Consider the following 27,268-nt stretch of genomic DNA (forward strand, 5'->3'; position numbering starts at 1 on the left):
TGAAATAGAAATGATATTTTATTCCTCTTCTCATGTGGGTTTTGGGACACAACACAAAAATGCAAGTCCTTTATCACAGCAGCACAGCAGGGTTGCCTATTTCGGATGAAGACACAACAGTGGGTTTGGCTTTCAGAGTTACAACACTTTTACAGCTGGATGGCTTTCTACCAGGTGTGTTAAATGGCTGTTACCAACTGCACACTACAGACACAACGGAGAGGCACATGGCAACAGACGACTGGTGGTGTACACACAGCAAACACTGGTGGAGGGGGCAGAGCAGGGTGGCCCACTCACTCACTGGTGTGAGCAGGAGATGAGGCCACCTGGGTGGGAGGCAGGTGGCCCCAAGCACAGCACTCGCACTGCCCTGCACAGGCATTCCCAGTGGCCTAAGCCATCAAGGTCGGAAACCAAAAGTTGGCTGGGCCGGGCAGAGAGTGATCCTCCTGGGGCTAAACTGTGCTGACTGAGACAGGGGCCGAATCCCTTTGCAAATCCTCACTGTCCCAGACAAGGCAGAGGATAGGGATTCCCTCCTTCCAATGGCATGGAGCTGACTTGAATTGGTCATGGGGGCAGGGGCTCAACCTAGCATTGGAACAAATTTAACAGCTGAATTTGCACATGTGGCTGCGTAAAGCATTGTGGAAAGACAACCTGGTGGTGACAAATTGATGGGGCAGTGATCGGGTGGAGGAGGCTGAGCTCTGCAAAAGATAAATGCTCCTGCCTTTTGGTGCCAGGAGCAATTGCACAGCATGGCTCCAGACAAGCCTGTGTGAAGTCAGGATGTCACCCTTCCAAGGCTTTGCAGAAGAAACCTGGAAACTCTGCAGATCTCGCCACACAGTGGCATGGCTGGAGGGGGCTGGAGGCAGAGATTTGCAGAGGCAGCACTCCCAGGTAAGTGAGGCAGTGCAGTTGCTGACATCTTCCTCTCCTAGTCACGTGTGGAGTTGGGAAATGAGAGCTCTCCCCTCACCCCTGGCACAGAACTAGCTCCCTTTTCTGCCTCCTTCCGCTTCACCAGATGACACTGGCATCTTCCCTCAGGTTGGCATCACAGTGGCATGGGCAGGGGGCTCCTCCTCATCGGCCTTGCTGAGTATTGGTTGGAGGCAAGAGAGGACACAGCATTTTTCTTATGGCAAGGGGAAGGGGACCGAGGGGAGGCAGGGCTGGAAAGAGAAAGTGAGCTGCTCTTATGGCTGAACACTGCACATTATATGCATAAATATCCTGGGCCAGATTCCTGCACCCTCTTCTCTCCCCCAGCCCCACTTCATTGCTTTGGCCAGCATCTGAGGTCATGGAAAGGTGCAAGGAAGAGAAGTTACCCTAGGGGGATATTGCACAGGCCGAAGGAACCTCCTTCTCACTCTCCAGGGATGGAGCATCACGTCAAAACAGCATGAGGGAAGTGAAGAGAAACAGACTCACACGACAACATCGAACTGGAGGCAACGGTCACCACGGATTAACATTACACAGGTGGACGGTATTGGCAGTAGTTGGGGGTGGGGGAGCTTTTTTTTAAAGAGAGAACCGATGTTCCAGGACACAGCCCAACATGGACACAGAGCTGGCAGCATCTCCCTGCAAGGACCCAGGCAGGTCCTTCGCCTCAGCCTCTCTTCACATTGTTTGCATCTGAGGTCCGCTTGTCCGTTGTCTGGTCTCTAGATCTACAGGAGAGAAAAAGGAAGGAAAGGAGGGGTGGCAGCCTGGAAATTTCAGCTTTGCTGGCGGTGGAACACAAGGGGGAGGACACACTGCCTTTCTAGGAAGGGGTCCAGATTGGGCATGCTGGTTGTGTCTGACTTGCGTGGTTCAAGATCAAGAGATCGCATCTGCTCGTTTATCTTAAAGACACACATTAGGAGAAGGAGCGGCAGGCAGCCGCCTGTGGCTCCCACACACCTCTGCTTGCAACAGCCTTCAAGGCCGTTTCTTGGCCGGCTGCCAGGAATTTTGCATTCACAACTAGCAGTCACTCAAACAACTTGGCAGGAGGGGGGAGCCCAAGTTCAAGGAAAACACCATCTGCATGTGAGTGTGTCTCTGCCTTTGGCAGGGACAACATTCAACAGAGAAATCAGGCTTTGCAAAGGCAGAAATCTGCAGCCACTACCGGGGATTAGATCAGGACTCCATAAGGAGCTCAAAATGAACATGTTCCACCTCCTGGAACTGGGGCTTCCTCCTTGCTGTTCATCCAAGGCTCCTCCTGCCCCCCAGCTCCACCCAGCAGTCTCTGGGAAAGGGTCATGGGGGGAGGTGGGGGCTGATGCAGCTCCAGTGTGGGAGGAATGCTGAAATATTTGCACCCCCATTTCATTTTTCTCTCCTTTAATTGGCAGAGTTGGGAGACAGGGCAAGAGCCCATTGGAAAAGGAGAAGCTGTAATTAGTGTTTGTTATCTTCCAGCTCTGGAAGGTTTCAAGCCTTGACTCTAAGGATTCATCCAGACTTCCTTTTGCACAGCCCTTTCCAGGCACAGCTCCATGTCCATGTGTTTTCCTTTACTGTCCGGGCATTTCCCCCAGAGAAACTCACGTTTTACCTCTGAATCACAGCAAATGGCTATCCATAGAAAACCCTGGGGTGTCGCTGGTTTTGTTTGTTTCAGTGTAAATGCAATAAAATAAATGAGCAAGAGGAGAAGCAAAAGAAACCCACCCTCAAGAGATGCTGCCCTCATGTAGACAAAACTGAGGAAAGAAGCCCTCTCCAATTCTCAAATCACCGTAACCACATTCCACAGTACAGAAATAGGGTGACGCAGCCGTGGATGGGTCAGCCTTCTGCCCAAGCTTCAGTCCACCCCATTGGTATTGCCACCCCATGAAATGTCACACAGCACTCACTTCCTCTCTGGAAAGCTCACCTCGTAATTTCTGTTCAGTTCTCTGCTTTTTGTGCTCCTGTTGCTGCAGAAAAGAAAAGGAAAAAAACCCATCTGGAAAATGTCCCTGACTCCTCCATGTACATTTTCTCCTTGTAAGGAGCACTCAAGTAAGCTGCTATGGGGGAACACAATATCTGACCACCCACTCCTTTTGGTCTGGCACCTCCCACTGCCAGACAAAAGGGACAAGAGAGTTTTTGAAGACATCCCAAACGCCAGGCAGGGAGAAACTATTTCCCATTCAACCAAGAGTTCCTAGAAAATTGGCCATGCAGTTAAAGTGGTCTGTCTGCTTCTGCAAACCAGCACTGCTGTCGCACAGAGCATCCTGGCTGCTTCCTCTTGCAGCCAAGACTTCTACGCACAAAAGAAACATTTGAGCACACAGACTGCAGGCAAAGTCAGGAATTCAGAGCGTATCTGAAGCACTCCTTCAAAAGCACCCTTGGTCAGGTGCCAGGAGGCTCTTCCCCACGCAGAAGGAGGAGGGACCCTCAGGAAGTTTCTGCACAGCAAGTATGAAAAGCCCTTACCATTTGAGGCAATCAAATTCTCCCCCTGTGCCTCCTCATCTCCAGGAGCCCTGGAAAGAAAGACAGAGAGTGCAGTGAAATGGCCAAATTGCCTCTTGCCCCAGCTGGGATTAGGGGAGCAGGCAGAGGCCCGTGAATGGCTGGTGTTTCTAGCCACAGTTCTGTAAAGACTGTTCTCATGTATTTTTCCATCTTGGGAATCTATAATTACGGTACATTTACAATTTAAAAACACCTAAGAGGGACACTTCCCATCTGCCTGAATCTCAAGGCCATCAGCTGTCAAGGCAACTCCTACAGAGACACCTGAAGCTACCTTTATACAGAGTCAGGCCATTGGTTTGGATTTTGATTTTGATTTGATATCCCGCTTTATCACTACCCTAAGGAGTCTCAAAGCAGCTAACATTCTCCTTTCCATTCCTCCCCCCCAAAAAAACACACACTCTGTGAGGTGAGTGAGGCTGAGAGACTTCAAAGAAGTGTGACTGGCCCAAGGGCACCCAGCAGCTGCATGTGGAGGAGCGGGGAATCAAACCCGGTTCACCAGATTATGAGTCCACTGCTCTTAACCACTACACCACACTGGCTCTCTGGTCTCCCAAGCATGGTATTGGCTACACTAACTGGCAGCAGCTGTCCAAGATTTCAGGCAGGGGCTTATCCCATCTTCTAGCCCCACCTGGAAAAGCTGCCTGGAAATGAACCACAGACTTTCTGCATGCAACACAGATGCTCGAACACTGAGTTATGGTTTCTTCCCCAAATATCTTAAGGGAAAGTACAAGAATGCTTTTAACTTTGCTCCCTGGGTCTAAACTGGATGTGGCATGCCGGCCCATAGTTGCCCATGCAAGAAAAACAGACTTGCAGGCTGAGGTGGAAAAGGAAGAGAAGTTGGTGTGTCTGGAATTTTGAACAGAGAGATCAAAACTTCTTCTCTCAGCTGCTCCTTCCAAGGCTGCTTTTATTTCAGTCAAAAAACACACACTTGATCTAAGCTGGAGGAATCCAACTAGAAGGTTCAGCCACTGTGGCCCTTGCTCCCTGGAATAGGATGTCATGGTATTTCAAGTTTCATAGGAGTAATGGATAGATGGGGGCGGGGAAGGGGCAGAGGAGAGAGGTGTCACCCAGACGGAACCTGAGATCCCCCATGCTGCCACATACCTTGGCTTTTGGTTGAAACTGCACCTACATCTTCTGCCTGGGAAAAGAAAGAGCATGCCATGAACGTGGAACCAGAACCACAACAAAGGGTTGCCTCTGGAAATTGGGCAGATGTCCCTCCAAAGCATCATTGGGCATAGTTCCCACCAGAGCCCTCCTCAGTGGTTGACTATCTTCGTGCTGCTGCTGCTACAGCCCACTTCATCCCATGGTGGTGTATCTAGGGAATTCTTGGGTCTCTGGAAACTAGTGAGAACATTCAGAGCTCATTTAGCTGAGCAACAGCTCACCCTCTGTCTGCAGGAGCAGGAACCAAACCACTCCTCTCCCATTCTCGTTACCCAACAGAGAAGAGGGAGAAGAAGAGAGCCACAGCTGGGATGGGAGACTCTGAAGCTGCCTCCTGAGTAGGCAGGTTTCATTTAGGCTGTGGTAGAGGAACTGAAGGTACTGCATGGGAGGAGGGGGGAGGGAAGAGGTGCCACCCAGGCAGGGCCCCAGTGTCCTCCACATATGACACCACACATCTTGGGCTTCGGGCCAGTGTTTTAGACTGACAGCAACTTTTCATATTCAAAGCAGCCCTGTCCCTCGCAGCAAATTTAGGCGGCGCTGTTCAGGCCAAGCTATTTTGCTGCTTGAGGTGCAGTAGATTTGGCGCCCACAAGCCAAATCACACAGCAGCCAAGGGTGGCCAAATTATTTTGGCACCAGAGGCAGAAAACCCCAGAGGTCTGCCTTCCCCTCCTTGAGATTACACAATATGCAGCAATAGCCCATTAATAAGCTGGGAGCTTGTTGCCTTTTTATGACGCCTTTCACTCTGCCGCCTGAGGAGGCTGCCTCACTCTACCAAACGGGAGGGCCGCCAAGAAATTTGCAGACTCACTCAGTATAAGGAGGATCCCCACAGTGAAGAAGACCACAGCGAAAACCAAGCCACCGATCCGAAGGGTCTGGTAGTCTGGAGGGAGAGAGAAAAGGAAGATGCCACCCACTGCTGTGTTTGCAAACAGGCCGCAATGCCCAGAAACACACAGCACAGGAAAGGGTGCTTAAAGATGCTCACCATAGTTAAAGGGGTCTTTTTCCTTCTCTTGATCAGTCACTGGAAATAAAAAACAGAAGAGCCCCATGAATCTGTCCACAGCAAAATACATGAGAATCCATTTCCCCCAATATGTGTGTGTGTTTGTGTGTGCATGTTTCTGGGCTGAGAAACTGGGGCATTTGCTACCTGGGGCTTAGGGAGTAGCCAATGGAGCAGGAGAGATATCAAGAGGATTTATTTCTGTAAGTGAATGCTTTGCAGGTGTTTTAGATTTGAAAGCCTGATTACATACCCATGAAAATTAATTCAATAGTACAAATACCCGAGTCACCCGAGGAGATAATGCTTCACCTCAACGCTTTCATCACACAGAGAAAAAATGGCAGAATGAACCTGTGTGTGCTCCTAAAGGCTCAAGAAGCAAAGACCTCTCCCGAGTGCCTTGCTCTGTTCTCTTCATCAGGTGGCTCCTGCCTCTCCAGGGATGGCACTGGCAGCAACCTCAGGCAGAGAGCAGTGGGTTGGGGCAGCTGTTTTCATGAGACCCGTTTTCCCCACCCATCCAAGACTGCTACCTACCATCCACCAGCATCACTGGAACCAGCAGAGAGCAGAGAAAGATCAGCCCCGTTTCCATGGCTGCTGAGGAGGAAGAGAGAAAGCAGAAAGGGGGAGCAGGCGGTCAGACCAAGGAAGGGCCAATGGGAGATTTGTGGCAACAGGACAGTTAGCACTGCAGCAAGTCAGCCCACCCTCCAACCTGTGGGATGTAATCCTTTGGAGCAGTCAAGTACAACATTTCCTGTTTGCCTAGAGTGAACACGCGTTGGGAATGTTGGTCCAGCCAGTTGAACTTCCTGTTACACCTGGCTGGAGCATCCTTCCTTTTGCATGTGACTAGTAGGTGGGCGTGACCTTTCCATTGGGTACCATTGGGGAAAGGGTGCCATTGCGGCCGGCCCTCTGGGATGCACAACCCTGGGATGCATGCCACGCCCCCCTAGGTGACACACCACACCCCCAGGACACACGCCAGCCACGCCCCCGCCTGTTCTCCGCTCCGGGGGCTGCAGCATGTTTGTACATATTTGTAACTTTAAGCCTAAAGCCTGCCTTCAGGGATCACACTGTGCTCTGCCTGATCATGAGTAAAACTTCTTATGAATAAGACTGTTGTGTCTTTATTCTTTTAGGAGGGATTCAAGGGATCTTACCAGGAACATATCCAATCTGGGCAAGCCAGATTGAATTGCTTATTGTCTTAAGAGACTCACATGAGTCTGCAACCAGCTTCTTGCTGTGTAAAGGGAGAATGCATTCTGCTGTATAAAGAAATTTGCCAGTGCAGGTTACGATTATATTAATCAATGTATCCTCTCCTGTTACCCCCAACATTCCCACACAACCCTGTTGCAACTCATTGGGCCCATTTTGTGTTGGACAAGGAATCCTGTGACATCCCCCACAGTGGGAAGATCTCTACCAAATTCCCTTGGCAGTTGCCTCCCATCTTTTCCAGAGCAGCTGCCCACTCAATACCCAGGAGCAGCACATGTCACCCTCCAAGTGGGCTTGAAGGTCAGTGGCTCAAAGCCCTTTAAAGCTAAACTCTTAAAATATCACTTAAAATAGACAGAGTAGCAGAACAACAGCACAAAAAGTGAGCTTTTAAAGCCTGTTTAAAACCAACAAGCAAATAGGCTTGCCTTTTCACAGGCTGACAATCCATAATTTGGTGCAGGAGGCATTGCCGAAAGGGCTCCATTCTGTGTGTCTGCCAATCTAATTGGGTTCATAGGTGAGCATCTCAACAGGTCGTCCAAAACAGATCTTAAAAGTGCAGGCTGCATTGCATTGGTGGGAGCAGTCCCTAAAACCATCTGAACCCAAACATTTGGGGCTTTAAATGTCTTGAAATGGGCTGGGAGTGTGGGGAAATGTGCAGCCAAGACCACAACTGTGTAATTGCTAGAGAGTCACAAACGGGGGGGGGGGGGTATGATGTCACATAACCTCTTTGTGGTGGGAGGGGAACAATAGAAAACTTAATATTCTTCTTCCTCTCACTGCTCACAATCTTCTTCTTACCTACAGTGGAATAGGTTGCCAGCAAGCTCTCTCCAAAGAACACACACCATTTTTGAGCCGAACAATGGGCTCTTGTAACTTTTAATTATTATTAATTGCCTGCCTGATTTTCATCACTGTATCTATCTGGCACGTCTTTTGGCTTGAGTAAACTTTATATTTTCTTCTTTGCCTAAAACAGGCCTGAAAGCGATTTCTTTGTGAAGAGGGAACTCAGATGGGAGGTGGTCCAAATCTGCCAAAGCACCCCAGGGATAACATAACAATTCTTTTTTAGAAGGTTGCACAACCTTGCCTCCGAAGCTTCTAAAAATAAGCTGCACATGGATGGTGATTTTTAACTCTGCTGAAATAAGTATTTGCAAAAGTGAAAAGCAGGATGATAAATAAGCAATTAAATATCCTCTCCTAACCTCTAAAATCCATCCAACAGGAAACATACTGGTGGCCTGATAACTGGTGCAATATAGGCATCATATGTCCTATATGTCCCATCATATGTCCCACCCAACCTGTACCAGTTTTGGTTTCTGAACCATATTCAAAGACAGCCTCAGATAAAGTGTATTGCACCAGTCTAGGCTGGAAGTCGGGGACGCGGGTGGCGCTGTGGGTAAAAGCCTCAGCGCCAGGACTTGCCGATCGAAAGGTCGGTGGTTCGAATCCCCGCGGCAGGGTGCGCTCCCGTCGCTCGGTCCCAGCGCCTGCCAACCTAGTAGTTTGAAAGCACCCCCGGGTGCAAGTAGATAAATAGGGACCGCTTACTAGCAGGAAGGTAAACAGCGTTCCGAGTGCTGCGCTGGCTCGCCAGATGCAGCTTGTCACGCTGGCCACGTGACCCAGAAGTGTCTGCAGACAGCGCTGGCTCCCGGCCTCTAGAGTGAGATGAGCACACAACCCTAGAGTCTGTCAAGACTGGCCCGTATGGGCAGGGGTACCTTTACCTTTACCTTTAGGCTGGAAGTCACTAATGCATGAATAAAGGTGACAAAGCCCAACAGTTCTCAATAGGGTCACAGCTGGTGCACCAATGGGAAGGGAGATTTACCTATGAGGTTCTGGATCTATTTCTCCCCCAACTGTAACCCAGGCCCAACTCTGTGCAACAAAATTTCACACTGGTGCTGATCCTGGGAAGTTGTCCTGAATATGGGATTTCCCTTTATTGTATGAAGGATAGATGCTGTCCCTGTCTGCAAACAGAGCCCCATTTGCTGCCTTGGTAACTTATGGCTGAGGTTAACAGAAGCACCAGAGCCATCAGTCAATGGAGTCTTTCTTCACAGGTCAGAAAGCACCTAGCAAACTCGTACCTTGGAGTGCTGCCACTCAAAGGCTGTATAGTTCTCTCAAGTGCCCTTCAGGTTGCCAAATCTTGTGTTCCATCCTGCAGATTAAGGTAAAGGTAAAGGGACCCCTGACCATTAGGTCCAGTCATGGACAACTCTGGGGTTGCGGCGCTCATCTCGCTTTATTGGCCGAGGGAGCCGGCGTGCAGCTTCCGGGTCATGTGGCCAGCATGACTAAGCCGCTTCTGGCGAACAAGAGCAGCGCACGGAAACGCCGTTTACCTTCCTGCCGGAGCGGTACCTATTTATCTACTTGCACTTTGATGTGCTTTCGAACTGCTAGGTTGGCAGCAGCAGGGACCGAGCAACGGGAGCTCACCCTATCACGGGGATTCGAACCTCTGACCTTCTGATCGGCAAGTCCTAGGCTCTGTGGTTTAACCCACAGCGCCACCTGTGTCCCTATCCTGCAGATTACTCAGGGCCAAACTACTTTTAACGTGTCTGTGGGGTTGTTGTTGTTGTTTTAAAAAATAATACAGTCGTACCTTGGATCCCAAATACCTTGATACTTGGACATTTTGGCTCCTGAATAATGCAAACCCAGAAGTGAGAGTTCCAGTTTGCAAACATTCTTTGGAACCCGAATGTCCAATGGGGCTTCCACAATCAATCAGAAGTCGCACTTTGGTTTTCGAATGTTTTGGAAGTCAAATGGACTTCCAGAAAAGATTCCATTCAACTCCCAAAGTATGACTGTAGTTCTTTTATCACCGGGGATAAGGAGGGCTACAGTCGGGACCAGGACTTCAACCCCTTTCCCTTTCTGTCATGGTGTTGGCAAAAAATACCAAAAGCACCATCTGCTGTTTTTGCTGGGAGGAAAGATGTGAAAGAATCTCTGGTCTACCCCCAAATGTCACCACAAAAATATAATGCAGCTGGAACACATTGCCCAGCCACAACATTCACACACACACACACACACACACACACACACACACACACGTCAGCATTTCATGCCAGGTCTGCAACTGAGAGGCAGTGTGCCTCTGAGCATACACAGCATTCCCTTCTTGCCGCCTTGAATGTAGAATCCACCTTGGTAATTAAGCTGTATGGATATATATAAATAAATAAGAATGATAATCACAATGCAGTGTGAGCCCGTGTGTAACGTTTCTCTTCTGCAATGTGGCACATCCTTTGCTAGGCAGGTAAGGAGTCCGTAGGGGACTTCATTTCATGACTCGCAGCACACATCCTGCCTGGCTTGCCAATCCTCCACCCCAGACCAGAAAGGGCTACAGGCAAAGAAGAAGCAGGTCCCCACCTATGAATCTCTTCCTGGGCGCTGGACAGAGCCACTGAGCTTAGCCTCAAAAGCCATGGGTGCAGAATCCAAGGCCCAACCAGCAACCTCCCTCCCTCCACAGCTACAGAACAGGCACTGGGATGTCCTTCTGCCTGACCCCTGACTCTGCTGCCCTGCCCCAAGCCTTCCCCAAGCCTCCTCTTGCACTGAGAGTCACAGCCAGGGCCACAGGGGAGCGAACCAGTTGCCCTCAGGGATGCATGCAACAAGCACATGAAAGATAGCCCCTGAAAGGATTTGATGCATTTGTCACCAGAGGATGTGGCAGTGGTGACTGTTGCTTTGGGACATGCTAGACAAGACAGCTGGGTTCACCTGTGATCAGACCTCTCAACAACCACCGAATGGGGACAAGGACTCTGGCAGAGAATATTAAGGCAGAAAATATCATATTGCAGTACAAAAAGTTGTGCAATAGAATGGCAATGTAAGAAATCTTATTGGACGCTCAGTACACATTGAATACTGTCGTGCAATAATGAAATATTGGGAAGGCTGTCTTAGAAGTAACATAGAACTAACCGAAAATGATTAAAATTAGATGGGGGAAAATATGAATTTATTAATGCAGTATTGTTTTAACTAAGTGGTTCCCTGTATTTTGCAAATAAGTTTATCATTGTAAAGACCCTCTAGAACATGGGTAGGCAAATTAAGGCCTGGGGGCCGGATTCAGATTCGTGGACAGTCCAGGAATCAGCGTGTTTTTACATGAGTAGAATGTGCCCTTTTATTTAAAATGCATCTCGGGGTTATTTGTGGGGCCTGCCTGGTGTTTTTACATGAGTAGAATGTGCCCTTTTATTTAAAATGCATCTCTGGGTTATTTGTGGGGCCTGCCTGGTGTTTTTACATGAGTAGAATGTGTGCTTTTATTTAAAATGCATCTCTAGCTTATTTGTGGGGCATAGGAATCCATTCATTTTTTTTCTTCCAAAATATACTCCGGCCCCCCACAAGGTCTGAGGGAAAGTGGACTGGCCCCCTGCTGAAAAAGTTTGCTGACCCCTGCTCTAGAATGACTTTACTGTTTTGTTTGCTGTTGTTGTGATTTGTTTCATCAGCGTGAAACATAGAACGAAAACAATTTATGGAAGATTGTAAAGATAAAATACAAATCGTGTTTAAATTGTATAAAATGATTCAGGGCAGCCCTTTCCAGGTATGGGGTGTGTGTTTTTCCGCACCCAGGCACAGCATCTCAGCAAGTGACCACTGGAAGCTGTAAAACGGGTGGGAAGGAGGCAGAGAGAGCTGTGGAAACACCTCCTAGCAAAGCCTAACAGTTCAGCAGGGGCTGCCAGCTGGATGCCACCTGTCCAAATGTTGCAACGCCAGATTTAGGTCTGCCTGCTGTACCTTGAAGGGCAGCCACTGCGCTGGGCAAGTGGCTAGAATCTGTCCTTGGACTTCCCTTTGTTAACATGTCCCTGAGCCAGAGCTTGCCACCAGCTGCATTGCATGGGAGGAACAGCAGCCTGCGCCGGGGATGGTAATAACACAGGTGTCCTTGCCAGTGCTGGTGAGCGGGGTTTCATTCTGCACAGCAAGAGGAGCCCCAAGGACCTCCTGTCTGCAATATGGGCTGGGAGTCTGCTTTCTGCTGCTGCACCTGGAGAGACCTTCTCCCAGCCTGGGGAGCAGGGAGCTGTTTTTGGCTTCAAGGCTGAGCAGAGCCCCGTCTGGAAGGCTCCACACCAGAGTCTGGTTCTCATGCTCCACTCAGCCCTTTCTGCGGCAAGACAAGCACTTCTCCAGCCATCCTTGATCCCTGAGATTAGTCAAGTGTGCCAAGGGATTCCTGTGCAATCAGAGTCTCAGTCACCCATGAAAAGGATCAGGGATTTTTTAAAAAGCATCCAACTTTCCTGTGGAAGTCCCTTGGGTAACCTAATAAATGGCAAGAGCCAAGATCAAGCCACAATGAGAACTACCCAGTGAGTCAAGTGTGCTCTGTTCCTACTGCTATTATTCTGCTGTCTAAATTGTCCATCCAGTAGTCTCTGCCTTGAGGACAGCAGTCGTTCTGGGGACTAATGCATCATTTAGCAGATCTATCATGCAACAAGCCGTTTTCTTTTGTGATTTCTCCCTCCTCCTAATGGCCAGACATAAAGCGGCCTTTGAGCAAGATCAGAGAGTGAGATAGATACTCTGCCTGTTCAGTGTTGCCTGCTCAGCTGCAGTCCTCAGCATGAACTGAGCCTCTCCTCTTCTTAAAAATTAACCATGAAATCCACGAGTCCTCTCCCAGGATTCCTCTCTAGGATGGAGATGGAGGGGGACTGTGGGATCCTGGCCAGTAGATGGAGACAGCATAGAACCCTCATGACTAGAAGCCACTGTTAGCCTTCCTCTGACCAAGAGGACCCCATGGCAAAGCTCGTCATTGAGGAAATCTTCTCCTAAAGTAATGATCAGCCAGGCTTCTTGCTGGTGTGTCTCAGAAAGTTCCCCATGCCAAGGGACTTGCTTCCAGCTTCCTGCACCCAGCGTGCTACAGAAAGGGCAGCCTTCCACACAAGCCATTTCCTCTCCCACATGCAAGGACCCTCCTGCAGGAGAGAAGAGGGTAGGGGTGGGGCACCAGCCACGGCTTTGTTGTGCCAGCCACAGATGTCAAGGAAAGGGCTGCCAGCCTCCACATGCCACCCCAGTCCCATGGCAGGATCTGGCACACAGCAAGCAAAGACAACAGTATGGCTGCTGCCGCTGCCGCCTCCTCCTGCAGCTGATGCATGTGATCCAGCTGGAGAAATATTTGGGATGCTTTTGTTTTGCTGGCCAATAGCTCCATCATTCATGCGAAGAAAGAGATTAATGGAATACAAAACTTAACACAGGCTTTTCACATTTAGGGAATTTACATATGCAAATATATCCATGCACGCTTTAGTACCCGAGCATGGGTTTCATGTGCTAATCAGGCAGCTGCTTGCTCAACCACAAAGCAAAAATTCAGCAAAAGTTTGCAAAAATGCACCAAAGCAGTAAAGCAAAGACCTTTGATAAGCATCTACTGGTGAGCAGCACTGGAAAGCTGCACTGCTGGGTCACTCACACCAAGAGAGAGGAGGCCAAGGTGGGTGGGGAACTGAAGAACACACAGGGCCATCCCAAAACAAGATGACGTCTTTCCCTGGTCCAGAAGCCATCTGGACTAGTGATTAGTGAAGGGGTGTCATCCTCCACTGCTCCTCACCCTCACAAAAGGCTGAAAAAGGGAGCCCAGGTAGGCCGTGTGGCAACAGACCAGAATGGTAGTGGTGATGGGGAGATGAAAGCGGAACAGCTGGGGGCCACCCTCCAAAATCCCCAGCTGAGGAAGTCCCTTCAGTCTGCCTTATGGCATTGCACAAGGTCTGAGGTTGCCCACCCCCATACTTGACCATTCATGACTGCTACACACCAATACTGCACACACACAAGTGCACACACCTGAGTCCAAGGTGAGCACCTGCTCCCATTCAGGGACCTCAGCATAAAGGTGAGTGTAAATAGCAGCCTCAGTCCTTTTGAGAGTGCAGGGCAGCTCAGTCAGAACACCATGGACTCCATCCTTTGAAAATGGGCTCTTCATTCTGTGTTTACTCGGCTATAATCATATATTTCAGCCACACAGAAAATCCGCCCACCAGGCTGGAGGGCAACATACCTAGCATTGGATTTTAATCGGAAGGGAGGGATTTTATCAGATAAATGAAGACATTCATCTCATCTCAGTCTTCTTTAAAACGTGCATCAGAAAATGGACTTTTAGGACTGCACAAACATTCACCTTTCCCTTTTGCTTTTAAGTTATCTGCGGTGCACAGCAGAGGCAGCCAAGCCAATCCTGCACCTGAGTCTGTAGCTTTTCATAATGGTTTTGGCAAGTTCTGCTGCCTAGTCACACAGATACACTCCCCGCCCCCACTCTCAGTTTGCCTGCCTGCCTCCCCTCCTCCCTCCTAAACCAATCTGGACCACCCAACCTCAGGATTTGTTGTTGACTCATTGGCTGTAGGCGTCACTTTCCCTTCCTATCTGATTTTTCAGGGTGTAGAAGGCGGCAAGGCAAAAATGGAGGCCAGCTCTCTGTCCACAGATGATGTGAACCCCGGTTAAAAAGAAGCATCCAGGGGGCAAGGGGCCAGCTCTCCCCAAATACAAACTCCAACACCCACCCTCAAGGAACAGACAGACTCTTGGCAGTTCATCGGTCACAGATCTCCCCCAAACCAACCTCTTTAGAGAAGAGTTTCTCTGCCTCAAGCACATTGCGCCCTTTTCCTCATCCGCCCCTTAAAACAGGCAGAGCCCAAACCCTGCATTTTCTGCACCCTAAGAAGAGTGGAAATTCATCTCTGTAGCTCAGCAAAGGAGAGAATGTCAATGTTGCCCATCGTCTTCCCGAAGCCACCCAGCCCCTGCTAACATCACAGCTTCCTGTTCTTGTTAAGAGGCCTGGAGGCATCTACCAAAGATCAAACCTGGTTAAAATCATGGTACTGCCCTTGAGTCTTGCCTGCACAGCTCAGCTGCCTCAAGGGGGAAAGGGGGGTGCATGTGTGAACACAGGCAGGGATGTCACTTTGCTTCAACATCAATCAGGCTTCTAGTGTGAGGGAGGTTTTTTCAGTCTTCTGCTCCAGAGATTCTGAACCCGGCCTGCACTGTGCCTGACAAGTGCTTCCCGCCACATGAATGCATTCCTGGCAGGTGGAGTGAGAGAGAAAGAGACCCCTTGGCTTGCGGTCAAGCCTGGCTGCAGGAGCAGTGGGGTGGGGGAAAGCACGACACCCCAACCACCAGTGCAAATGCCATAAAGGAGCAGCAGTGGTTTGCAATAAGGTGTGGGTGGTGCTGTGGTCTAAACCACTGAGCCTCTTGGGCTTGCTGATTGGAAGGTTGGTGGTTCGAATCCCTGCAGCGGAGTGAGCTCCTGTTGCTCTGTCCCAGCTCCTGCCAACCTGGCAATTCGAAAGCACGCCAATGCAAGTAGATAAAGAGGTACCACTGTGGCAGGAAGGTAAACCGCGTTTCCGTGCATTCTGATTTCCGTCACCGTGTTCCATTGCACCAGAAGCGGTTTAGTCATGCTGGCCACATGACCTGGAAAGCTGTCTGTGGACAAACGCCGGTTCCCTCAGCCTGAAAGCGAGATGAGCGCCACAACCCCATAGTTGCCTTTCACTGGACTTAACCGTCCAGGGGTCCTTTACCTTTTTACCTTTTTTTAGTGCCACAAGGAAGAAATAAGAACAAAACACCTTGGATGATAATTCAGAGTGGAAAAGTCACAGGCACCACCAGAAACATCAGTGCTGGTTTATTGTCTGTTCTGCACAGAAGGATTAGCTCTAAAATATTGGATGCTGGCTTTTAGGGAGCATTTTGCCATCCCAGTTTTGACTTGACAGGCTTGAAGGCTGCAGAAAGCCCCCTGTTCCCACCTGTCAAGACCCTCAGGCTCCTCCTCCCAAGATCAGCCTGTCCATGAGACAGACTGAGGTTGCTGCCTCAGGTGGTAGAATCCAAGGGGCACCTCCGTGGGAGCAACCTCCCACCATCGCTGGAGAAGCGAAGAGTAGCAGCTGTGGTAGCTTCAAGAGTCCCACAAAATCAGGAGGCACCATCTCATTTTGCCTCAGGTGGTGAGATGGAACAGGCCACCCATGCCTCCTTCCCTCCCACTAGCCTAAGGGATCATGTCCTAACCTATCCTGGAACAATTGCCAGATCCATTTGGAGATGCTTCTCCTGGTCATGGAGGGGGTTCAGCTCATCAGACTGAAGTGCACATCGCAAGACAGAATGTGGCAGGCCCCCAAAAGCATAGCTTGGCCCATTACCCACCACTAAGTATCTTAGATGTGACTTTTGCAAGGCTTAGCTGCCTTTGTGGGGAAAACAACCTTGGAAGAAAGCACACAGGAGCATTCTTAAACGGGTGGCCCTTCATCGGAGGGTGGGTGGAGCCCTGGGTCTTTTGCACCATTCCACAGATCTCCTAAGTGGCGTAGCGTGAGGGGTGCAGGGGGGGCTGGCCGCACCGGGCGCAACATCTGGGGGTTAGGGTTAGGGGGCGCAAATCCATGGGTTAGGGGGCACAAATTACTTGCCTTGCCCCGGGTGCTGACAACCCACGCTACGCCACTGGATCTCCTACCCCATCCTCACCCTACTTTTTTAAAAATGTATTTTTATTAAATATTTTCTTGATTTACAAAAGTATGTGCAATGTCTCTCTCTCGGTTTTTCCCCCCATGTAACATTTTTTACAAATCAGTTTCATTTGTTGAGACATTAGGAAGAAAAGGGGGAAAGGGGTGGGGGGGAGGATGGGGGGTCGGGTAACGATGTTTCTATTTTACTTAAAATATGTGAGGTTTTGTGTCAGCGTTGCTTGTGTAGGTTCTTTGATGTTCACTTGTATTCCTTTGGCAGTGAGAGAGGTTGGGGTTGGCCTAGGGTGTTGTTGTTCATTTGTGGTTGGCTGTGGTGGTCTTTGTTTTCATGTGTGAGTGGGTGTGTGTGTGTGTGTGTTTTGGATCAGGTTAGCCATATTGATTTATATGCTGTTGGTGGATTTTTGTCATTGTCTTGTTGGGCTGTGTGTGTGATAAAGGGGAGCCATACCGGGCTCACCCCACTTTTTAAGCTTTAAAGATTATTTGACCTTGCTTACATTGGGTGCTCTCTGAAAGCTGACCTAATTTACATGTAGACATGCAAATTAGCATATGCAGATTTCATGCAGATTTTAATCACAGGCTTGTGCCTCAAGTCTTTTAAGGGCCTAGCAACAGCCCTGGGGCCTAGAAGATTCTCTTGCTTGCTTGAGCAGAGAGGACGTTCCTTATTATTGTGGTTTTTTTCCTCCGCCTGATTATCTAAATATGTGAGCCTGCCTTTGTAAACAGAAGCTCCAGCTAGCACAAAATGTTGCTGCTTGCCTGTTGACAGGCTTGAGTCAGTGTAGTCATCTCTCCCTCTCATGCAAAGCTCAGCTACTGAGCACCAACAGGACCATAGCCAAAGGGTGTAAACCCCAAATGATTACGGAGGTACAAAAAATCTTTAGGAAAAACGACCAAAGGAGCAACCCGCCTCCACAACAACAAATAGTGAGGACTGAACATGGCAGTGGCGTAGCGTGGGTTGTCAGGCAAGTAATTTGCACCCCCTAACCCATGGATTTGCGCCCCCTAACCCTAACCCCCAGATGTTGCGCCCGGTGCGGCCGGCCCCCCCTGCACCCCCCACGCTACGCCACTGGAACATGGTCAGTGGTGGACAAAGAATGTCTCTTGGGCCAAGGCAGGGTGTGGGAGAGTGGAATGGAGCTCCTTGGAAGGGGGGTAGCTGGCTGGCTGGCTGACACACTGAACTGAAACACTCCACAATTCATGGGAGGTCCCAGTTGGAGGTCTTTTATTTTAAAGCAGCTGCACCAGCTATTCATTCGTTTCTGGGCTCAGTTCCAGGCGCTGTTTTTGACACTTGAGACATTAACAGCCTTGGACGAGGATCCAGATATCAGGGAGAACATCACTAGCTGCCTCCTCCCACACAAACTTCCCCAGAATGACTACTGCATTCCTGAACTTATAAGGAGCAAGCCCTGTAGAACACAGGGGGACTTGCTTTTGAGTAATCGGATTGCGCGGTAAGTCCTACAGACAAAAAACAATGCTTCTGATTCCACTATGCACAGAAGTTGCATTTGCCTCTGCAAGCAGCAGGGCCTTTTTAGTTAAAGCCCCAACATTGTGGAACACCCTCCTGCAGGAAGTGCTTGTGAACCCCTGTCATCTTTCCATTAGTTTGCTAAGACTTCTTCAAAAGGCCTTGATTCGGCTTCTCTGTTGTAATTTTTGTAGCAGACAGAGGTGCCGAGGCAGCAAAAAGATATGGGCAGGGAAAAGGTCTTAACACTTATAGTCCCCCTATCCTATTATCATCAGTGCCACCTGGTTTGTGATTAACTGTGGTCAGTGGTGAGGGTGAAGTTTGGAGTCATTGTAAGACCAACCAGCATTTCAGGCAGTGGGTGACATTTTTCACCTTGGGGGACAGGAGCAGAGAAGCATCACTATTTTGTTGTTCTTTTGATGCATCTATGATTGCGGGAGAGTCTAGTCCCCAGGTTTGAGATTGGGGGGACGGACATAAGAAAGCATACCACATTCTCTTAGAATTCCTAAAAACAGAAGCCATGGGTTCTGTTTTCAGTCAAGCATATGAAATTCAAAAGACCTTCTGTTCAAGGTAAGGAAAGCACCAGGGGAAAGAAGCAAACATCTCAGCCTCTGAAGGTCAAGCGTTATGAACACTGCAAGATGAATAATGTTCAACTTACGTTACTGTGGACCAGAAGCTCCCAAATCATTGCAAGTTCTGGGATCTGGTCCCTAGCTCCAGGAGAGGCTATCTTGTAGATTAAGATAATCCTCACCAGGATAATTGTCTGAGCTCAGTTAGGAGATCCATTTGATACCCATTAGCTTCTTGATTGCTGCAATTTTCTCATTTCTCAAAATATATGTTTATAACTTTGCCTACCAACCAAACCCACTCTCAGCCCAATAAATTCTACCCTTTACTTCTAGGCAGTCCTGGATATTTGAGTCTGCACATAAATTGTCTTCCTTGATGCATTCATCTGCACTCAGAAATCAATGTTCAAAATAAAAGACAGGTTTTATGCATTTAAAATCTAATTACCATCTAATTAGAGCATGGCGCAAATTGGAGCCAAACAAGACAGTATATGCAGATGTACATTGACATTATTCTGATAATTTACAGAGGGTTTGCTGTTGCAGCAAGAACATTAAAGGGCTTGCCTGCACCACAATTTACTGTGTGGTTGAATTCCCATTTAATTTGTGTAGGCGACATGATGTTACCCTCAAACCACAACAAACTTGATGTTTTCCTGCTGTAAATTCAAGTTTACCCAATATGAGGATAATCAGATAAATTGGGGAAAATCATGCTCCAGACTGTTCCACTCAGGATCGCAGATGATTTGCTTCAGTGTTTTTGGGTGGATGGATCAATTGTCATTTTCTGCTGCTCCCTTTTCCATGCCTACCACTCCCACAACACTTTCATTTCTTTTTTGGATGTACTTGTAACTATTTACGGTGTGGTGTGCTCTTAAATAGAGGGGTGGTGGTTGTTTTTGATCCCTCAGATTTGCACAAAAACAGAAAACTGTACAAGCAAACCACATCCAAAAATTCTACACTATATATATTGGGCAGCAATCTGATATATATATATATATATATGCAGGTTTTGGTGTCCTCGGGTGTCTTCCCGTGTAAAAGTTGGGGTGTCTATGCGACGTTTCGACGAGGTCTCACTCGTCATCTTCAGGCTGGTGCTTTCGGCTTCTTGTTACTGGAACAGAGCAGGATCTCAGTGTTTTAGTTCAGGAACTAAAACACTGAGATCCTGCTCTGTTCCAGTAACAAGAAGCCGAAAGCACCAGCCTGAAGATGACGAGTGAGACCTCGTCGAAACGTCGCATAGACACCCCAACTTTTACACGGGAAGACACCCGAGGACACCAAAACCTGCATTCCCGTACCCGTGAAAATCTACGAAAGCATATATATATATATATATATATATATATATATATATATATATATATGCTTTCATTTCTTTTCCAGCATGCTGGTAAGGCCAGGTGAGAGCTTAGCCTGTTTGTTTGTTTGTTTGTTTGTTTGTTTGTTTGTTTGTTTGTGATGGACTGGCTGGATGCAGAGGAATGGAGGGAGGCACCAACTTGGAAACCCCCCAAGGGGATCCCCAGGGGGAGAAAGTTCAGAGCCAGGGGATTGGTGGTGGGACAATGAGTGGTCAGAGGGAGAAGACTGGGAGGAGGAAGCGCTGAAACCTGAAGAGGTTATGGGGCTTAGTGAGCAGGAAGAGGCTGGGGCAAAGGCAGGAGAGGAATGGGAGCCAGGAGACAGAGGTGAGGCTGAAGAATCCAGGAAGTCTCTCCCTCCTGTTGCGACCAACTCCCCTTCTCCCTGGTCTCCCAGAAAATGTAGAGGAATGAAGAGGCAGAGCAACGAGAGACTAGATGAAGGAGCCTGAGATTGCTTGTGAAGGACCCGAAGGAAAAGGGGTCTTAGGGAGCAGTGGAAATAAGAGGACCTCACAATTACCTCATAGGGCTAAGACCCAGTGGAGGAGCATATGCCCAGGGTGGGCGTGGTCCAGAGGGGGGCGCAGCGCAGAAGGCGCCCTCCCAGGTGCGGGATAGCCACTCAGGTGCCTGGAGCAGCGTGCACGCCCTGCAGCTGGGGGCGGAGCAAGCCTCCCATGGTGGACATTTGGCGCACCGCCCACCTGCGACTCCTAAGCCTCCCCCAAGCTGTCAAAATGAAGGGGGAAGGAGGGACTGCCACCGGCAAAGCAGTACAGATCCCACCCTTACTCCAACAGCTTGGGGTAGGCTTGGGAGTCGCAGGCAGGTGACATGCCAAATGTCACCCCCTCAGTGAGGACACCCTTTCTATGCCCCAGCCAAGACCTACTGGGAAGAGTTGCTGTGATCACTAGGCCTGTACTGTACTGTACTGTACTGTAACTCTTTCTTTGAGTAAAGAGTTAACTTCACTGACACATTGCTAACCTGCTCCTGACTTTGCATGTACGTGTGTTTATTCTTATCTGCACAAAACAAGAAAAGTACACAAGCAAATTTACAACTGCCTGACCATATACTTTTGCACACTTCTTGTGGTGGTGGAGTAGGTACGCAGGTCAGCTACCTGTGCACATGCCCTGTCAGTACTTAACTAGCATAACAGAGTCAACAAATTAGAAGGCGAGGACAAACACAGAAGGGAACACCTGCTGGTGTGCACTGAAGTTGCTTCTCATGTATAAATCCAAATGCATGTGGGTGTGAACTACTTCAGTCTAATTAGAACGGGGGAAAGCAGATTAACAGCAAAATTATGCTCCAATGTGGACAAGTCCAAAGCATCTTAAAGCAGGGGCAGGGAACATCAGCGGCTGGTCTCCAGATGTTGTTTGGACTCCAACTTCCATCAGCCTCAGACAGCATGGTCAATGGTCAAGGAAGGATGGTGGGTCTGTAGTCCAGCGACACCTGAAGAGCACCGGTTCTTAAAGACTCACAAATGTTATTATGCATAGGCTTTCATAGACTAAAGTCCACTTTATTGGAAACATGAAGTAGTATTCTTCAGCTGAATATGGGGACAGACAACTAAATCGTAAATTAACTCTGCATTCTCAGGGTGATTATTTTATCATGTATCACAGCTGTGGTCAAGGATCACTGTACTTATTTTGCATTCCTGCAAGTTATAAATGAATGGCTATTAAGTACATTTTGCATTACATTTCCTCTGGCCCCCACCCTCCAGTTGCGTATATTCCTGTACCTGAGGATTATGCTTCATGCATCTATCTGCTGAAGTGGAGACTACAGTTTGGCTGTAAGCAATGTATCACATTCTGTTTCGAAAATGGTAAAACTGTTTTCATATATTCCATATTTGTTTCCATAAGCAGTGGAAGGATTTCATTTAATTCAAAGTCAGCTTGTTTTAGTGATTGTATCAAGCAGTCAGCATCTAACATTTTGGTTATGAAGTGTCTGAACAAGGAACTAGGAATAGAAAACTTGATTTAAATCAGTTTTTGTACCCTGCCAGCTCAAGCTCGCTTCCAACACACTTTCTGGGCTCTTATGTCGTGTGTTTAATGTCTCCTCCTAACAGCTGCTCTGAAAGTTTTTCTTTCCTGTTCCCCAAAATTGGGATGTGGCCTGAAGGCACATGATGGAACAACCTTGCTGAAGCTAAGCAGATCTAAGGCAGGTTTGTGCCTGGGTGAGGGACCTCCTGGGAGCCCCACAAGTGATCCTTTGAGCTCCATGGCAGAAAGGTGGAATATAAATAAATGAAATACAGAGCTGGATCACTGCTGGTTGGCCCTGTCCATCTTCTCATCTTCTCATCTCCCCATCTGTCATCTCAGATAGTGTACTGTCCCTCAAGTAAGCTTTCCCATTTTCTTTCAACAGGGTGCTCACTCCCACACACAGGAGGGAGGAGGAACCCAGAACAGTGGTGTGCAAGCCCTTTAATAGACTTTTGAAATTGCCACCTTGTAGCTCAAGACGTGGGTGGGACGTGGGTGGCGCTGTGGGTTAAACCACAGAGCCTAGGACTTGCTGAGCAGAAGGTTGGCAGTTCGAATCCCCATGACAGGGTGAGCTCCCGTTGCTCGGTCCCTGCTCCTGCCAACCTAGCAGTTTGAAAGCACATCAAAGTGCAAGTAGATAAATAGGTACAGCTCCGGCGGGAAGGTAAACGGTGTTTCCATGTGCTGCTCTGGTTTGCCAGAAGCAGCTTAGTCATGCTGGCCACATGACCCAGAAGCTGTACGCCAGCTCCCTTGGCCAATAAAGAAAGATGAGTGCCGCAACCCCAGAGTCGGTCACAACTGGACTTAATGGTCAGGGGTCCCTTTACCTTTACCTCAAGACCACTGCCCCCATACATACTTAGTTGGTCTCTAGGGTGCTACTGGACAATTTTATAATTTTTAAAATTTATTTCAACATCACAGAAGAGGCGGTCTACAGCAGAATCCTGTCTGGCAAGAAACCTGTTAATGGCTTTACCTGGACAGCCTGGCTTTACCTGGACATTCTTTTGTGATGATAAACGCTTAATTCCTGGGTCCAGGTCACAGGCTCACCCTATTCACACCCAAATGTGCCCTTAAGGCAGGATTTGTGAGCGCAGAGACAATGGGGAGGCTTTTCCCATTTCCATTCAAACAGCAGGGGAATATTTGAGGTCACTGAAAGAGTCAAAATGGCTTATAACACTTTCAACTGAGCATGCTCCAAAATCTCAGATGTGTATTCCAGTAAATTGAAGCTAGAGTGCAGTAGTTCTGCGTCTATGCCAGAAGAGCTGGCTGGATCAGGTCAGTTGTCCATCTAGTCTACTATCCTCTTCTCAAAGTAGTCAACCAGGTTGACTACTTCAGGGAAGCAAGCAAACAGGACCCAACCACAAGAACACTCTCCCCTTCTGCAGTTTCCAGTAACTGGTAGAAGAATTACTGCCTCTGACCATGGAAGACAGAGCACAGACACCATGTCTAGAAGCCATTGATAGCTGTGTCCTCCAAGAACTTATCCCTTCGCATCAGGCCCACACGCAAGCCAGCACAGACATACCATATTTTTCCGTGTATAAGACTAGGGTTTTTTTACCAAAAAAATCAGTTTAAAATTGGGGCTCGTCTTACACATGGGTAGTGCTGAGGGGTGTTTTCTTAATTTGGAGTCCCAAAAATAGGGGGCGTCTTATACATGGGGGTGTCTTATACATGGAAAAATATGGTAATTATTAGGATACAGATTTTTAGAAAATCAGCGCTTCTTATTTCAAGGCCTCACATCTTTTAAAGATCCAAATGGTTCCAGGTTGGCCTTCCTGTGCTGATCTATGTATGTGCGGTTATGAACATTACCATATATCTAAGACCATAATATTCCTATCACACTATCATACATTTCACCCAGTCAGTTAATTGCTTAATTGCAACGTCAGCCCCAGAAAGAAGACAAGCCTCTCTCTTCTCCACAAAATGGTGGCAACTACGACTCTCTCAGGGGCTCTTTTGGGGCATCTTCAGAGAGTGGCTCCCCCAAAAAGCTAAAGCCCACCCCGGCCAGAGCTCAGCTGTGTCTCCATTGCAATGGCATTATCTCAGTCAGGCAGGCAGGCAGGCAGGCCTGGCCTCCCCCACCCCACAGCTTTTAACTCTGCCTTTTATTGCTGCCCGCCCCCTTCCATCGCGCTCTCTCTCTTCATTCAGCTGGTTTTTGTTTTCAAAAGCTAGGAGAGAAAGCTGAGCCCCCTCCCTCCACCAGATGATGGAGGCCAGATGATGCCAAGGAGGGGCTGCCCGGAGGGCGCATGCGCACAGGGAGGGAATTGCGTGGAAGTCTCGGACCACTTTGAAAACATTTCTTCATGTTGCAAAAACCATATCGGCCTCCCCTCCCTCGGCTCTCCTCCCACAGATCCCTCCCTCCTGCAAAATTATGCCTTTATTTTGCAGAGGGACGCTCCCCCCCGCCCCGAAAAAAGCATGAAACACCTCCCTCCTCCACCTCCATCGTTTCTCTTCTCATGTTGTTCTAGATAAACAAGGTTTCTCCTCCGTCTCCCCCCCACTCCCGCCCACCCCCGACCATAATGGCTTCCTGTAGTTCTCGTTAAATCCCCTCCCAACCGCCCGAATCATCTCACAGTCAAGAAAAGTCGCCTCGCAAAGGGGAACGCAATGCGTTTGGAATGCAAGTCTGGATTTGTGTTTACCAGAGAAAAGAATGAGGAGAGAGGGGCTGGGGGGGGGGGCGGGCGGTCGTCGTGGCCGGATGAATCCAGGCGCACGGCTGAGCGGCTTACTGGGGGGGGGGGACAGCATAGATCGGGGGGGGGGCGGAGGCGGACAATGCGCGAAATTGCAGGCTGTCAGATGGGATTCCATCCACGAGCAGGGAGGGAGCGGGGAGAATGTAGAGGTTGGCCCGGGCGGGGGGGGGGGGGAGAGAGACTAGTCAAGGCAAAACATCCTCCCAGACTTATGTGGGGAGATAACTGGTAACTAGGCAACCCACGGAAAGAAGAGCCGTGCTAGCAGGTGGTTGGCACGGCAACAGCAAGGCCAATCACAGCCGCGCAATGGACGGGTTTGCAAGACAGACAGACTGCGGGGCATGTGCAAGAAGAGCCACAGCGGTGCCAACAAGTGGGGCGTTGAAGGGGGGGGAGGAGAGGGAGATGCAGCTGGGGAGGCGGGAGGGAGCGCCTGGCGAAGGTAGGGTGGCGATGACACTGAGCTCCCGGGAACTCCCGCTGAGCACCCAAAGCAGGCATCGCAAGCCCCACCACGCAGCAGGAGGGCGCAGGGTGGGTGTGAGCGATGCCCGGGCGCCCGAGCAGAGTCTTGCCAAAGAAGCCGCCCTCTCGGCCCGTCTCTCCCCCGCGTCCAAAGTGTTGGGCTGCAGTTAATGCTGGTCTGGAGGGAGACTCTCTGCGAATGCTCAGAGGCTCGCTCCTGGCTATTCCCTCTCTCTGTCTCTTTATTTATTTTACAGATTTGGCCCCCAAAATCCCAAGGGGTGACAAGGGGGGCAACATATTTAGGGGCACATGCCGCCCCTAAATCATATGCTTGTTCACTCAGGACAGTTTTGGCCTGGCGCGGACTGGGGGTGGGTGGGGTGTCCGTGAGTGGGAAGGCCCCGGGGGTGCTATGCCCAGGAACGGGAGGGAGCTGGTGTGCATTTGGAAGGGCTGCCGACGGGCAGAAGGCTCGAGCGGGACCCGCCCGGCTCCTCGGGGCAGAGACCCGTCGAGTGCGAGGGGAGGACAATTCGGGCGGGGCACCGGGGGAGGCATTTGCTCCCCGGTCACGTCTCCCGCGGCGCCTGGAAGCAGCCCGGCTGGGCTGGGCGGGGAGGGTCTTCGACGCTCGCTCGCGACGACGGAGCCCATCAGGCAGCCGTCGGCCGGGCCGGTGTCTCCTGGAGCGGGGGCCAAAAGCCTGCGCTACGTGGCTACCTTCCCGTCGGGGGCCCCGCTTACCGGGCAGGCGGCGCGAGGGCGAAGGCGGCTCTCGGGCGTCTGGCGGGGCGAGACGAGACTGGGCTGCAGGGGGGCCGCTCCGACGACGAAGGCGGCGGTCGCAGGGCGAGGGCGGCGCGCGAGGCTGGCAGGCTGTGTTAGGGTGGCTCCTTTCCTTCGGGCGCTGCTGCGATCAAGCCCGCGTCCCCTCGTGGCTGGCTGGGGCTGGGCGTGCCACGGGCTCGGGCATGGCTGGGCTCGGCTGAGAAAGAGGGAGGGAGGCGGGGGGGGCGAGCTGCGCGGAGCCAGGGAGGCGGCGCTGGCAGACAGACGGAGGGAGGGAGAGCGAGCGAGCAGGGGCGAGCTGGGGGGTGGTCTCTCCGCCACCTGCACTGATGTCAGAGCGTGTTTCTGGACGCAGCCCCGAGACCGCCAGTCTCTCTTTCGGAGCGGCCAGCGACTGCACCGCCTGTCTGCCGCGGTCTCAACGAAGCAGACCCTCGACGCCATGCCAGCTGCCTGGCGGTGCTTAGGAGGAAGGCAAAGCGCTCTGCCCATGCTCAGCGGCGCCTTCACCGCAATCGCAACTACGCCCAGCCTTGGGAGGACTTGGGTTGTCCCACACTGCTCTGGAAACGGCTCTCCCGCTGTGTCTCCCACCCAACCCCGGACCTCGACGTTTCATGAGAGTACCGCCGGTCCAGCGAGCTTACGTCGAGCACCAGAAGCCTTGCCGCACGGACCCTGCCTTGCTCCCTCCCTCGTCCTGACTGGGCGGCTACAGCGGGCCAGCAGCATCAAGAGGCGACTTGCCATTGCGTGTCTCTAACCGTCGGGAAAGCTGGTCAGCTCTCCAGGCGGGAGAAGAGTCTCCAGCAGCGCAGCTTGGTTTTACACGTCTCCAGCAAGGCAGCCTAGTTTTCCGTCGGGGACAGAAGACAATGCGATTCTCCACCTCTTCCCCAAGGAGCAAGCAGTTGGCTTGGATTGGCTGCCCAGCACACCACCATTAGCCATCTAAGGGGCTGCCTGTCTGGATGGAAGCCTCCTCCTCCTGGTCACTGGAGCAAGAAGAACAACAGGAGGCCCTGCCTTGTCCACTCCCTGCTATCCAGCTGTAGCAGCTTTCCAGGGACCCAGCAGGAGCAGCAGGTGCTGAGCTCTGGCAGCTCAATACTGAAGCAATGCGTACCAATGTGGAAAATGCCTGGGC

At 50.2% G+C, this 27,268-nt stretch overlaps 1 protein-coding gene across 2 annotated transcripts; it reads right to left on the bottom strand.

The window, feature by feature from the left end:
• LOC309358253 (FXYD domain-containing ion transport regulator 6-like) lies at positions 1 to 26,350 on the bottom strand. 2 transcript variants are annotated; one of them, XM_081891241.1, is made up of 8 exons: positions 26,077 to 26,350; positions 6,248 to 6,310; positions 5,687 to 5,725; positions 5,507 to 5,581; positions 4,618 to 4,654; positions 3,448 to 3,497; positions 2,894 to 2,936; positions 1 to 1,691 (listed from the first exon to the last, which is right to left on the bottom strand). In XM_081891241.1, the coding sequence occupies exons 2-7, from the start codon at positions 6,303 to 6,305 to the stop codon at positions 2,908 to 2,910; spliced, it is 288 nt and encodes a 95-aa protein (XP_081747367.1). In that variant the 5' UTR covers positions 6,306 to 6,310; positions 26,077 to 26,350; the 3' UTR covers positions 1 to 1,691; positions 2,894 to 2,907. The 2 variants fall into 2 exon arrangements, with proteins under 2 accessions (XP_081747367.1, XP_081747366.1); XM_081891240.1 differs by having other exon boundaries at positions 6,248 to 6,307; positions 26,077 to 26,349.
• Between the last annotated feature and the right edge of the window lie 918 nt (positions 26,351 to 27,268).

Source organism: Podarcis melisellensis, assembly GCF_964234715.1.
Source record: "Podarcis melisellensis genome assembly, chromosome: 15".
Taxonomy (NCBI): domain Eukaryota; kingdom Metazoa; phylum Chordata; class Lepidosauria; order Squamata; family Lacertidae; genus Podarcis; species Podarcis melisellensis.

Bases quoted from the DNA above. Each gene is read 5' to 3' on its own strand.
- LOC309358253 (XM_081891241.1), bottom strand. From the start codon at position 6,305: ATGGAAACGGGGCTGATCTTTCTCTGCTCTCTGCTGGTTCCAGTGATG. The intron at 5,582-5,686 runs GTGAGCATCTTT...CTCTCCCTCCAG, and splicing joins AAAAGACCCCTTTAACTATG to ACTACCAGACCCTTCGGATC. The intron at 2,937-3,447 runs GTAAGGGCTTTT...TCTTTTCTGCAG, and splicing joins GAATTTGATTGCCTCAAATG to CAACAGGAGCACAAAAAGCA.